This window comes from Betta splendens, chromosome 14, assembly GCF_900634795.4.
Source record: "Betta splendens chromosome 14, fBetSpl5.4, whole genome shotgun sequence".
NCBI lineage: Eukaryota > Metazoa > Chordata > Actinopteri > Anabantiformes > Osphronemidae > Betta > Betta splendens.
In genome coordinates this window covers 15,358,413-15,372,491 of record NC_040894.2, presented here as the reverse complement: position 1 = coordinate 15,372,491, position 14,079 = coordinate 15,358,413, and the positions used below count along the sequence as shown (strand labels likewise).

Here is a 14,079-nt window from a genome sequence, read left to right as displayed (position 1 = left end):
ATTTCGGCAGCTCCTCGTTGTCCTGCACTCCTCTGATTGCCAGGAGACTCCAGGCCAGCCTTTATACGCCGGACACTTTGTTTTAGTGGCAGCCCCAAGCTTCTCTTGATGGGTTTCTCTCTCCCCAAGTATTCTTTTCTTATTCATTTCGCAGGTCTTAGAATCAGATAAGTACAGTATGAGCCACCATTACAGTACAAACATCTCCCAATGGTGGACAGCACTAAAGTGTTACATTATACACACATTTATCTTTAACATAATGCATATCTCTGTACAGGTATTAGGTGCCAGTTAAATCCACATCCTTCTACTCTGCAGTGTTTAAAGCTGATACAGTTCCTATGATGAATTGTATGATCTTTTGATATCTTTTATTGGCAACTGATTTCCATAAGCAGCTCAGATGTCTCACTAATGAACTGACTAATGTGACAAAACCGCAGAAGTGTTAAACTGTTAAAATCATTGGTTTAGGAACCTCCTGGCATCATGACTGGCTTTATACTGTACTGTACACGTGTATCAAACCTTTTTAATTCCTTCGTATCTCCATTATGTAGATGAATATGGAGATGCTCTGCTGTTTCATCATCATATTCCTCAACACACAGATGACTCTTGGAGTGGCGTCTAATCACCCAGCATAATATTTATGTGATGACGTGGCGCTAAGGTGACTGTGTTATTATAACAGTAACAGATGAGAGATGCTGTTAACCACATGGCGATTGCCTGCACCTGAACACATGGAACCCTTCCAAGACGTCACACTTGTTCTCTTATTGTCCTGTTTTAGCTTGTTGTCTGCTCTGCTTTCTGCTTTTTGTTTTTTCCGTCTGACACCAGGGTGAGAGGCAGCGATAAACAATAAACAGCAGTAAGCATTGCTACCAACCCTGCGCACCAGGCAGCCGTCTCCTCAACAAGCCCTCGTTTGAGAGACAGTACAAGTCCATCATGAATAAAGCCATCCGTCAGCTCAACAGCTCCTTCCCAAGAGGTGTCAACACGTTTAAAGAGGCCTCCGAAGATTCCTGCTAACCTTCCACAAACCCCGAACGCTCACTTCTCCTTTAAAGCCTGTGGAGACACTACTGTAGGCAGTTTCTCTCATGTTGTTATCCGCTCATCTACACACATACAATTTTATAAACTGTCTCACAACATGATCTGGTGCCTGGTTGCTTCTCTATAGCGATTGCTGGGGTTTTTGTGTAGCTGGAATTATGCACTTTACTGCCTATGACACTATCAACCAGCGCTGAGATAGCTTGATGCTGATATGTCTGATTCTTCTAAGAGCAACACTGCATGATAGACTGTGTTGTGCGTTACTGCGAAGGTTACAATAGCACTGAAATTTTTTTTTTTACTTAAGGTGTCTTTTTTTATGTGTCTGTCAGACCACAGAGGATCTTTGCTTGCATGCTTGTCTGAGCTGACTGAAAATGTATGTTGTTTAACTGTCAAGCAAAATTTATTGTGGTTTTAAAAACACAGCTAAACTTGATGTAAGACATGAAAGGTATGAGAAGAACAAAATAAAAGAAGAATATGTGTAAGGACAAAAAAAGAATGTTTTAATTTCTACTGATGTACTGATAATGTGTTGTAAGGCAGTAATTACCATTCTGTTGTACCACCGCTTGTTTCCGCCTTGTCAAATGTAATTCGGTTTTTCATACATTCTCTGGTTGTCTCGCCTCGATTCACAACATCGCTGTCATTTCAGATCTTACCTGGGGAATCCCACCTGCATTTCCAGACACCCGACCCCCCCCCCCATGTGCACCTGCTCATTTGTTCTGCATGCCCTCATTAATGGTGGAGCATTTTTAGTGGTCGTTCAGCCTGTTCTGTATGCATGGCAGTTTTTGCTTTTGTTTTACCTCCTCCATTTGTTTGGTGTTTGTGCTGTTTGCCTGTTTACGGTCTGGCTGCTCATAACCAATCACTCAATAATTCCAGCAGATGGGATGCAGGTCCTCCAAACAAAACTGTGCCAATGAAGCTGGACAAAGGACTGTTAGAAGCACCTTATCTAATTCTAACACTGGTGTCTCAATGCAAGGGTCACATGATAAACCAGAGGGCTCGCGATGTGTTTAAAGTGAGTAAAGAAAGTACAGTTTTTCTTTGTTTGTTTCATAATTTTTTATCTTTTATCCAACTTTATTTTGGAGACCTAACCCAATTGCTACACTGTGGTTAAGCCACAAACAAATATCTTTGCATAAAAGCATATTGAGCTGAGTTTGTATTAAATAATACAAATTAAATTATAAAAAAATATATATATATATATTATTTTGTTTTATTAAAAAATATATATTGGATAAATTTTAAACAAACTCTATTTTAAATACATAAAAATAGCCAAATATTAAGTTCCCACATTATAATACTGTTCTTTGTGTTTCCATTTTAAAAATCCATGTCTTCGCAGATGCCTTTGATGATATGGCAGAGTAGTGTCTGCATTGTAGTTATCATAACATCTTTATGTTTTCGCTGCCAGATGAGCCGCTTGAGAGTCTTTTGAGCCGCCTGACTGCAGCTTAGCTTTTGCAGTCAAATCTATGAATCTTGTGAACCCTGTGAGAGCTAACTTAGCAAACATCGGTTCCCTTCATCACCTAATTAGTTCAGAGTGTTTACTGAAGAGGCTAGAAGCACACTGTCTGAGTTCAAACACAACTGCGCTCCCCAGCACAAAGAGCTGATCTGCATCATCAGCTAATCTGAAGTTAAACCTGCTAGCCGGCAAGAAATGTACTCCCATTCATCACAGTGTCTACTAATTAGCTGGCAGATCAGGGATTTCCTCAACTGAGGAGTCAAATGGATCCAGCTTTCCATTGTACTGTAAGAAGTTCTGCAGTGCCCTCAAACACACCAGCTTCATTATTGGCAGTAAATTAAAGTTAGATGCAAGCCTTTGAAAATGTACAGTCCATTTAGAGGCTGACCATCACCTGTTTATCAAATCTGTTGGGGAATCGCATTTATGTAGCACAGACACAGACAGAGAGGGTCTTTTTTTTTCTTTTGCACAAGGGGATATTCGGAATGTATCATATTAAGCTACTGTTGGCAGTAACACTGTATGTAAACATAATGACACTGATAACACAAAGGGCACAGATTTAATAAAAAATAAATTGAAAACAAAATCATGAGTGATTTTAAACAAATCCCCAGCAGATCACAGGAAAACTAATAAAGGGAGTTGGTGAAATCATGATCAGAACAGTCAGCAGTACTGCAGGTCTTAGACAGCTCAGTCCTTCATGCAATGTCTTCATCACAGCTAAGCAAAACAAAAAAATGGCCCATCAGTGACCACACACCCATGTGCAATGTATATGACGCAGATTATTACTTCCTGCTTTGTTACATACTGAAAAATGCTGAACAAAACACTCCCTTTAGAAATTGTCCAGTACTTTATTCATTGCAGACCAAGCTGTTTCTTACAGTAACAACCAGGTTCTCCAGCCATACAGTACATGCCCCTAATCAGGCTGCCTTTGTGCCCAAAGCACAACAAACCATCGCTGCGTGCAGTCCCATCATTCAAGGCTACTTATTAATTTTTCAACAGTCATTTTTGACACTTCATCCGTGGCATATGTCCTGCCCTCTCCAGCTGTCACCGTGCACGGCGGTGTCTGTTTATCATGCCATGACTAATTCATCAGCTGGAGCTGCGCAGTATCACCGCAGTGATATCTCAGTCATCATCATTAAATCAGAAGGATGACTAATGATTTATTTAAAGGGATCATATTAAAAACACAGGACTTTCACCTTACATTTTATCTTATCACAGTACGTATGTAACAGTACAGGATGATGAACATTCGGATGTGTGCTATTCCCCAATGGCTTGTAGTCACATCAGTATGCCAGTATTGCAAACACGGTTAGTGCTGATCCATCCGACAAATGCCAATCCATATGTTTTTACAGGAACTATTATTGTATGGTCTTACCAATGACTTATGACTTTAATAATCACTGACTGTGTGCACAGGAAAACATTTGTAATGGCATCTAGGGGAAGAGAGGAGATTTGGTGACAGTCTCAACAATGAACCAGATTTTTTTTGTAATAAACACTTTTCAAAAGCCTCTAGAGGGGGCGTTCGTTCTAAAACTTTCTATTAACATCTGCTAAATTCTGTCACAGACAGAAAGGACCACAGGACAGATCTACATGAGGAACTGAACACAGATTCTACTGAAAAGTAAACCTGAGATTTGCAAAAACATGTGACGTGTAGTCACAAATATAAGTGTAGTGAAAATGGTCATAGTATGTTGTTTTTTTTTCTGGAGTGGTTTTTACAATAGATCTAAAGAAAGTGACGATCATATGAGGACGAGGAGAGATGATGAGTTCATGAACGCGGTTTGTTTTGGTTCTTTGAGCCAGGGGGGAGTTGCACCCAACACATTTTCTGAAAGGTGATAATTATTTAAAGGCGTTTTCAAAGAGATTGAGTTTTCCACCATAACTATTGACCACTCTGTTTTGGTTGCTCTAAATAAAGAAATGTTCATTATCTTCCCTCAGAAATCCACTGGGATGCATCGATGGAAGCTTTGTTGTTCTGGCAAGTGAGCAATGCTGTCTCCTCACTGGGCATAAATACAGTATTGATTAGCCATTCTACACAGCTTTCTATGTCATTTGTCTGCCCTCGCTCACCATGAAGAATTAGTGGACAGTGGACATCACTCTGAATCCTTCAGGCAGGACCATCACTACTGGAGATGGACCAGTATGGAAGTCAATAAATCATACTCACACCAGATCCACCTGTCACCATAAAGGATTCAGTTGGACAAAACGGAAATATTATTTGTTGTTTGTTTCTCTAAAATCTGCCCAGAGACCTTTGCCCCCGCCTTCCTTTTAAACAATGTGACTTCAAGCACAGCAGGTGATGATCAAAACAGTTTCACTATTCATATTTCAGACATAGATCCAATATTTGAACCCTGTGTTTGATATAGTATCACTGGCTACTACATCTGGACACTATTTGGGGATTTCCAAAGGTGACTACAGTTTGCCTACACACAACTTTTCACAACTTTTAGATTGATATTGTAACAATGCCAAGAAAAGCAACACAGGAAGGCCAGCGCTTGCACAAATAATAATATTTTCATCAATAAATGTGAGATCTAAATTCAAGAAGGCAGGTGAGAATCTGCTCAAGATCATGTACAGCATGCCTCTATGCTGTGTTAATTGTAATTAATCAAACCTTAATGTTAATGGTTGTTTTCAGAGTGCTGAATAAAACTAATTCCCTACTCGCCCCTTTTTCATGGGAGTGGTCTTACCACCTATCCATAAAGTACAGCAACCTGAGGCTTTGAAAACTGCCAAGCAAGGGCTCACAGAGCAGATCACTGCAACCTTCCTGAACAAGACCCAGTAACCATCACAATGGCAGACATCCAAGAGAAAGTCTCAGATATGACGAATTGGACGGCATCTGGCCCTGACATGATCCACGCCTACTGGCTAAAGAAGCTCACTGCAATCCATGAGCGCCTGGCAGCACAAATGAACCAGCTGCTAAGGGATGGGACTCACCCTGAATGGCTAACCGAAGGGCGAACGATCCTGATAATGAAGGATCCCTCAAAGGGTACAGTCCCACCCAACTACCGGCCAATAACCTGTCTCTCCACAACATGGAAGCTCATGTCAGGCATCATCGCAGCTAAGATAAGTGGGCACATGGGTCAATACATGAGCGAAGCACAGAAGGGCATTGGTAAGGATACCGGAGGAGCCAAACACCAACTCCTGGTAGACAAAACAGTCGCCCAAGACTGCAGAATGCGACACACCAACCTGTGCACAGCCTGGATCGACTACAAGAAAGCCTATGACTCAATGCCACACACATGGATCACTGAATGCTTGGAGCTGTACAACATCAACAGAACTCTAAGGGCCTTCATTGCAAACTCGATGAGGTTGTGGAGAACCACCCTTGAAGCCAATGGGAAGCCACTCGCCCAAGTATCCATCAAATGTGGCATATACCAAGGAGATGCACTGTCCCCACTGCTGTTCTGCATAGGTCTGAACCCCCTCAGCCAAATAATAAACAAGACTGGCTATGGATACCGACTCCGGAACGGGGCCACCATAAGTCACCTCCTCTACATGGATGACATCAAGCTGTACGCCAAGAGTGAGCGAGACATCGACTCGCTGATCCACACCACCAGGATCTACAGCTTGGACATCGGGATGTCATTCGGACTTGAGAAATGTGGGAGGATGGTGACAAAGAGAGGCAAGGTAATCCACACAGAAGGGGTCTCACTCCCAGAAGGAACTAGCAACATTGAGGACAATTACAAGTACCTTGGAATACCACAGGCAAACGGCAACCTTGAACAGGCAACAAGGAATGCGGCAACAGCCAAATACCTCCAACGAGTAAGGCAAGTCCTAAGAAGCCAGCTCAATGGCAAGAACAAATCCCGGGCAATAAACAGCTACGCACTGCCAGTGATCAGATACCCTGCGAGAATAATAAGGTGGCCAAAGGAAGAGATACAGACCACAGATGTTAAGACACGAAAGCTCCTCACCATGCACGGAGGGTTCCACCCCAAATCCAGCACCCTGAGACTGTACGCTAGCCGCAAGGAAGGAGGCCGAGACTAGTGAGCGTGAGAGCCACTATCCGGATGAAACATCCAAGATCCATAAGTACATCAAGGATAAGGCCCCGACAGATGACGTGCTGAGTGAATGTCTCAGGCAGTGGAGAACAGAGGATGAGATGCTGGAAGGGACCATCATGGGAGGACAAGCCCTTACACGGGATGTACCACCGGAACATAACTGAAGTGGCTGATCTCAACAAATCCTACCAATGGCTTGAAAGGGCTGGGCTGAAGGACAGCACAGAGGCACTCATCCTGGCTGCACAGGCAGGGCGAAGCACGAGGACATGAAGGAATAGGGAGGAGCAGGCCTGAGCACCAGAGCCATAGAGGCCCAGATCTACCACACCAGACAAGACCCAAGGTGTAGACTGTGCAAAGAGGCCCCAGAGACGGTCCAGCACATAACTGCAGGGTGTAAGATGCTGGCAGGGAAAGCATACATGGAACGCCATAACCAAGTGGCTGGCATAGTATACAGGAACATCTGCGCGGAGTATGGACTGGAAACCCCAAGGTCAAAGTGGGAAACACCTCCCAAGGTGGTAGAGAACGAGCGAGCCAAGATCCTGTGGGACTTCCAGATCCAGACTGACAGAATGGTAATGGCGAACCAACCAGACATTGTGGTGGTGGACAAAGAGCAGAGGAAAGCCGTAGTGGTGGATGTGGCAATACCAAGCGATGGCAACATCAGGAAAAAGGAACATGAGAAACTAGAGAAATACCAAGGGCTCAGAGAAGAACTGGAGAAGGCTTGGAAGGTGAAGGCCACAGTGGTGCCTGTGGTGATCGGAGCACTAGGGGCTGTGACCCCCAAACTGGAGGAGTGGCTACGACAGATCCCTGGAAAAACATCCGAAATCTCAGTCCAGAAAAGTGCAGTCCTAGGAACAGCAAGGATACTGCGCAGAACCCTCAAGCTCCCTGGCCTCTGGTAGAGGACCCGAGCTTGGAAAGTGGATGAGACCAGCCGCGGAGGGTGAGAATATAGTGTGTGTATAGAGGACATCCTGGTCTTTCTAATGATATCTCATGTGAGGGAATGAGGGTAACTTTGTTTTTATGCTGACACAAAATGGAGGTAGCAGCAAAATGCATCTGCTGGAAAATAGAAACTGTCAATTAAATATTGTTAAGATATTCTTATTTTATAATAATCATATATTTCATTGTTCCTGAACATGTCAGGAATTATAAACAGGTGTCAAAGGTCAGTTAAACGTTTTGCCAGGAAAAATAATAGCCATTTTACGACCGTCAACTGTAATGGACACGAGAACAATTTAGACGGGTTAGCTAATGGTTAACTAGCTTGATGGTTCTTTGTTTTTATTCAATGCTGTGTCACAAAACCCATTTTATTGTGGGATAATGACTATAAACCTTTTAAATTTTACACTGTAGCAGCAGGCAGAACTGAAGCAGAAAGAATTTTGTACCAAATTGTTGATGAAGTCAAATCTGAAATTGTGAGATAAGGAAATTTAGGTTTCTTCTGCTGGATAAGACAGAGAAAGCTCAGAGGATGAGGCATGGGGCTCATCAGATGAGAAAACAGACACAACATGAACAGGAAAACTGTCATCTTATGACAGATCAATAGATAAATAGATTGATACATTTTCGTTTATCATTACAGTAGACATTGAAAGAATTCTCTGTTTGCTCTGGCTGCCATCGTTCTTAGAATCCTCTTGGTTGTTAGATATTCAAATTTAGAATTTGTCATACTTAGTCATATGCATTGTCTCAATTGTTAGTTCTACAAATTGATTTGTTTTTGGACTGATGAATTCTACTGCCGAGTGTTTTTATTGCATGCTTTCTGTTGCTGCTTGTTGCATGCAGCCCTTTGCGGGAGCTCTCCTCTACAGTTCTCTAATGCTCCTGCAGTTGGTTTGCTGATTTGAAGACCGATCGTTCTACCACAAAACACCAGGTTTTCAGAGTAGGTAAAAGGATGAATATGAAAACTGTCAATAACATATACATTATACATTTCCTTACAGGAAAGCACAATTCACAAAATAATGCACTCACATCACATGCAAAGAAACAGATATGTTTACCTTTGGATGAATGGATGGTGTCAGCAACAGTTTCTATGGAATGACAAAATACATCGCTTGTCACTGCCCGGATTGGCTTTAAATTATTTACTTCTTGACTGAGTAAATACTTTATATATGGCCACTTTTCACTTTACAAACAGCACTGCTTGTCAGACTATTCTTCCAATTGATCAAAAGCAACTTTTTTCTGCAGGTAAAATGCTGTGCAATCCAATGTCAGCTATTGTATCAGCTGCATAATGTGTGAATTACTGTACTAAAAAACTTGCTGTACTAAAATATGATGTACAAACACCAACCATTAAATAATAAGTATAACTTGTCTAATTAAAATCTAATTGTTTACACATTTCATTGCAAACTGAGAAATAGCATCATTATCTTAATGAAGAGTAATTACATTTGTGGTTATTATTGCATCTGCAACAATGTTGCTATTATTATTTCTTGCTCTATTTACAGTACTTAGAAAAATGACACTTACACTTACTTGTACATTACTGTACATCAGTTTTTGTAATAAACTTTCAGGGAGAGACTTTGGTAAGTTAGGAGATAGAAATGGCTTAAGGGATGTTTCGATGTTGTTACACACTCAGGCTGCAACCTCGAGCTCCCAAAGCTACTTCCCCTTTCATCCTGTCCAACCTCATTTCTCTGTTGCACAGACAGTAATCTTCATGTCGTCATGTTCAAGCTGTCCTGGTCAGGCAGGAGATGAGCAGCTTCAAGAAATCCCTCAGCAGATACTCAGGTGTATCCTGTCTACATTTGTGATTCGTTACTTTACGCAACTTTGTGTACTTGGATGTAACACATCTACAATGACAATGTATTTCTGTATCAGCTACAAAACAGCTGCATGATCATAGACAGTTCATTGCAGCTTTTACAATGCATTTGTCTTTCCATCAGAATTCTAGCTGAAGTGTGATGAGACTGACCTTCATTGTCATGTTTATATATATTACTGTCTATTGACTCTTCTTCCAATCTGACAAAGTCTTGCTGAACTCTATAAAATTGCTGATGAGTTGCATACTGGTCACCACTGCTGGAACGAGCAGACCTGCTGATACCTACATATGCAGCCCACACATGTTATACCAACAGCCTGCAGGGCTTGGTGCTCTGGCGGCATGAGATCAGCAGAAAGACATCTGTGCTCTCAAAGTGCATTTTTTGTTGTTTTTTTTCACCAGTCTGATAACATCAAGATAATTATTTCTAAGACATGTAAAGAACAGCGTAATCTAAAATGGGTATCTTTCATCTACATCTCTAAAGCCAATTTAGCATGAACCACACTTTACTTATATCAGTGCAAAGCAATTATAACAAACCGTGTTCATTGAGATGCTCCACAAATACCTCAGCGCACTCTTTAGTATTCTAGTTATTCATATCTTTCCAGCAGAACGGAGGATGTTTTGTAATATCACCAAAACCCTATGTGCATGCGTTGATTTCCCAGTTTTGCTTGAGTTCACAAGTGACTGAGCACCGGCCACTTAAATCGAAATAAATAACCAGTATATATTTGCCAGGAATACGGGTCAAAGGATATCCATTTAAGCACCCAGAGGGAGACAGTGTTTTGATTTAACATTATCATGCAGTCTACAAAACAGAAACATCTTTTCTGAAGTAATTTCCTTCGTACACCTCTCTGGGGTGATTTTGAATGGCTTAAATTAAACACGAGTCAAAATATCACAGAGTCAAGTACAAACTTTTGTTTTTCCTGGTACACACCACAAAAGGGAAACTAATTGCAGCCGCTTGTCTTCGGCATCTAGGTCTGAGTCATTCTAATACTTGTAAATTCCTTTGTGAGTTGTGTTGCTAATAAAAATGTTTTATCTTGGGCTGGAGTCACTGGTAGAATATTCAGAGCAGACATAGGGATCACAAGTGAGAGAAAGTTATGAAAAATAAAAGAAAGAATAATGTGGAACTTTGCCCTCTGCAGTTAAACCCTGGTAATGAGCTAAAGGGCTTGTGACAGGGTTTTCAGCACAGTGGATGGGATCAATGAGAAGCAGCTCATGTGGTCCTAATGCACCTATGCACTAAAGTTTATTAATCATGATCATATGTCTTTATCATTGTATAACGTCATGGCATCATTGTATTGCTATCAAACTGTTGCCTCAGGTTCCTTCATGCGTCGATTGAAGTTAGTTTTAAATTGCCCATCGGTGTGAGCGGCTGCTGGACTGTTCTGTGAAGGACTGTCCAGTGTTTTCCATGATTTCTATGTGTGTTTAGGACATGTTGCTGTTGTGTTGATGGTGTTTTGTGCCCTGTGTCTCCTCCTGCTTCCTGCTGCCTTCAGACACGCCTGGGGCCGTGAGGAGCTTTGGGACGCGGTCATGGCCGACATGCTTAGCTGTATCTGAGCTGCAGGGTTTAACTGTAAGTCTAGGCTACCTGTATGTGATGCACCGCAATACTATATTACCACGTATGCATCCACTCAGCACGGGAAATGTCTGAAGGTCTAAAAAACTTCTAAAATGGAAATTTGACCAAGACCAAGATCATGAGCTCTACAAAGCACAGGAGGAGCCACAGGACGTATGCAGCGCAATGATTTATGACCAGCGTCAAATGGCTTTAATGGTTTTAGAATTCAGCCTCCACAGATGAATGTGTTTTACACTGTCATACAGTAGGTGGTGGTCACATCTTAACAGAAGCATGCCCTCAGACATTTCCTTTGACAATCATAATGTACATCCAGCGAGTGAGTGTGTGTATGTGGACGGCATGTGAGGATGTTTCTCTCTGTCTCTCTCTCTTTGAATTCCCTGACCCTGGTTTAGAGTCACGTGCAGGTCACCAGGCAGCAGTGGTGATGCTGGATGGAAATCAGCATCTGTCTGGGTAAATGCTGCGCTGACTGTCACCAGTGGGAGGAAGCTGTTCTCCCTAAGAACAAGACAAAGCACCACTGCTGGAACCTTTTACTGCATCGCACTGGGAAAGTTACCTTAATGACTGGGAGTAGAGGGAAGCTAAGGGGCTCCGCTCCGTTTGGATGCTTAGTGGGAGTTGTACAAAAACTGTCCTCTATGTTGTCATAATAGCATAAAACATGGCAATGATGTGTTTTTATTTACCCGTTACGCTCATTACACTCCATTTTCTGAACATCTGTCTCCACTATTTAACACCACATTGTTTCCTGCTTCAGCCGTCAATGTGTGTCAGCTCAACACTTAAAGGTCTACACGCTGTGGCGTTGTCACCGTCATCATCCGCCTTCTAAAGCACTTATCTGGGATTTGCCTGTAGCTCTGATACTGTACACACCACATGCGTTTCACATTTGAAAGAAAGTCTGCCTTTCTCCACAGTCACAGCTTAATCAAAATAAGCTGTTTTATGCCCTTAACGATAAGATCTGATTAGCTGCCTATTAGATGCTCTTTCTTTGTCAGCTGAGAGAGGGTCATTCAACCTTGCTGTGAATAGTTTACTGGGTTGCTCATTTCAACCAGCTGACTTCTCCCAACATCGTTGTCTTCTTCTCCAGAGGAGATGACTCTTCTGAGTTGAAACCTGTGCATTCTTCACAGTGCATTGCTCTGGCTGTATGTGGCTATTGTTCTTCTTGGTAGCTGAGGATGGACCACCTCAAGCCGACCACAGCTGCCACGCTACACTTCTCCACTGGGCACTTACAAGCACAGTACAGTGAGTTCTTTAACCTCTCTTGCTGCAAGCAGACGTGGATGAAACTCTGCCTCTGGGTAACAGGCTGCTCCCTGTGCAGCAGAACCCAGAAAGCACAGAGGTCAAAACACCCAAGTCCAGCTGCTGAAAACAGCAAAATACAACCCTCTGTCTGAGCAAAAGGGAACGGGAGGCAGCCTGTGTTACATATTTACTCTGGCTCAGGTGTAAATGCTGTTAAAAATGCAACCTGCTGTAAATGAAAACCCAGCTTTTGTAACATGATATCTCTGTTCTTTGATGGAACAACCTACAAGTAACCAATAAGGATCAAGCATCTGACTGGGGCGACTTGAAATAGTATAATAGCGCTTTTAAGTTGCTTAATTACAGCTTTCAAGATAATGAAGGTCATTGCCTTGTTGTGCAGGAAACAGAGCATGTCATGTGATTTGAGAGGAGTTCATTTAACTTGAGAAATGGATGAAAGCCTTCCACTTAAGCCCCGTCCAAACAGCGTCACACTGCCGAGCACCCACCGTGCTGCACCTACAGAACTCCTTTGCCCCGACACCTTTTAATAGAATCTAAACTTCAGCCTTGACTTAATCTTGAAAAAAACTCATCTATTTTTTCTGACTCACCTCTAGCGATTTCTAGCTTTATAGATAGATTGCTGCATCATCCATCCATCCATCCATTTTCATCCGCTTATCCGGGGCCGGGTCGCGGGGGCAGCAGTCTAAGCAGAGAGTTCCAGACTTCCCTCTCCCCGGACACTTCCTCCAGCTCTTCCGGTGGGACCCCAAGACGTTCCCAGGCCAGCCGAGAGACGTAGTCTCTCCAGCGAGTCCTGGGTCTTCCTCGGGGCCTCCTACCGGTGGGACATGCCCGGAACACCTCCCCAGGGAGGCGTCCAGGAGGCATCCGAACTAGATGCCCGAGCCACCTCAACTGGCTCCTCTCGATGTGGAGGAGCTGCGACTCTACTCCGAGCTCCTCCCGGGTGACAGAGCTCCTCACCCTATCTCTAAGGGAGCGCCCAGCCACCCTGCGGAGGAAGCTCATTTCAGCCGCTTGTATCCGTGACCTTGCCCTTTCGGTCATGACCCAAAGCTCCTGACCATAGGTGAGGGTAGGAACGTAGATTGACCGGTAAATTGAGAGCTTTGCCTTTTGGCTCAGCTCCCTCTTCACCACGACGGACCGATACACCGACCGCATTACTGCAGCCGCCGCACCGATCCGTCTGTCAAACTCACTTCCTTCCCTCACTCGTGAACAAGACCCCAAGATACTTGAACTCCTCCACTTGAGGCAGGAACTCTCCTCCAACCTGGAGAGAGCAAACCACCCTTTTCCGTTCGAGAACCATGGCCTCAGATTTGGAGGAACTGATTCTCATCCCAGCCGCTTCACACTCAGCTGCAAACCGCCCCAGCGCACGCTGGAGGTCCTGGCCTGATGAAGCCAACAGGACAACATCATCTGCAAAAAGCAGAGATGCTATCCTGTGGTCCCCAAACCAGACCCCCTCCGGCCCCTGGCTGCGCCTAGAAATTCTGTCCATAAAAATAATGAACTGCATCAGTGTAGTCAAATGAAGGCACCA

At 43.2% G+C, this 14,079-nt stretch overlaps 1 protein-coding gene across 2 annotated transcripts in view; it reads right to left on the bottom strand.

Moving 5' to 3' along the window:
* The window catches only part of opcml (opioid binding protein/cell adhesion molecule-like), a 256,167-nt gene that overhangs the window by 190,586 nt on the left and 51,502 nt on the right, over positions 1-14,079 (bottom strand). Inside the window, exon 2 of one of the 2 annotated variants that reach the window (XM_029174224.3) lies at positions 8,784-8,816. The exons of the other annotated variant lie outside the window; for it this stretch is intronic. Coding sequence (XP_029030057.1) covers positions 8,784-8,816 — 33 coding nt within the window. The remainder of the gene's footprint in view (positions 1-8,783; positions 8,817-14,079) is intronic. 2 annotated transcript variants of the gene reach the window in all.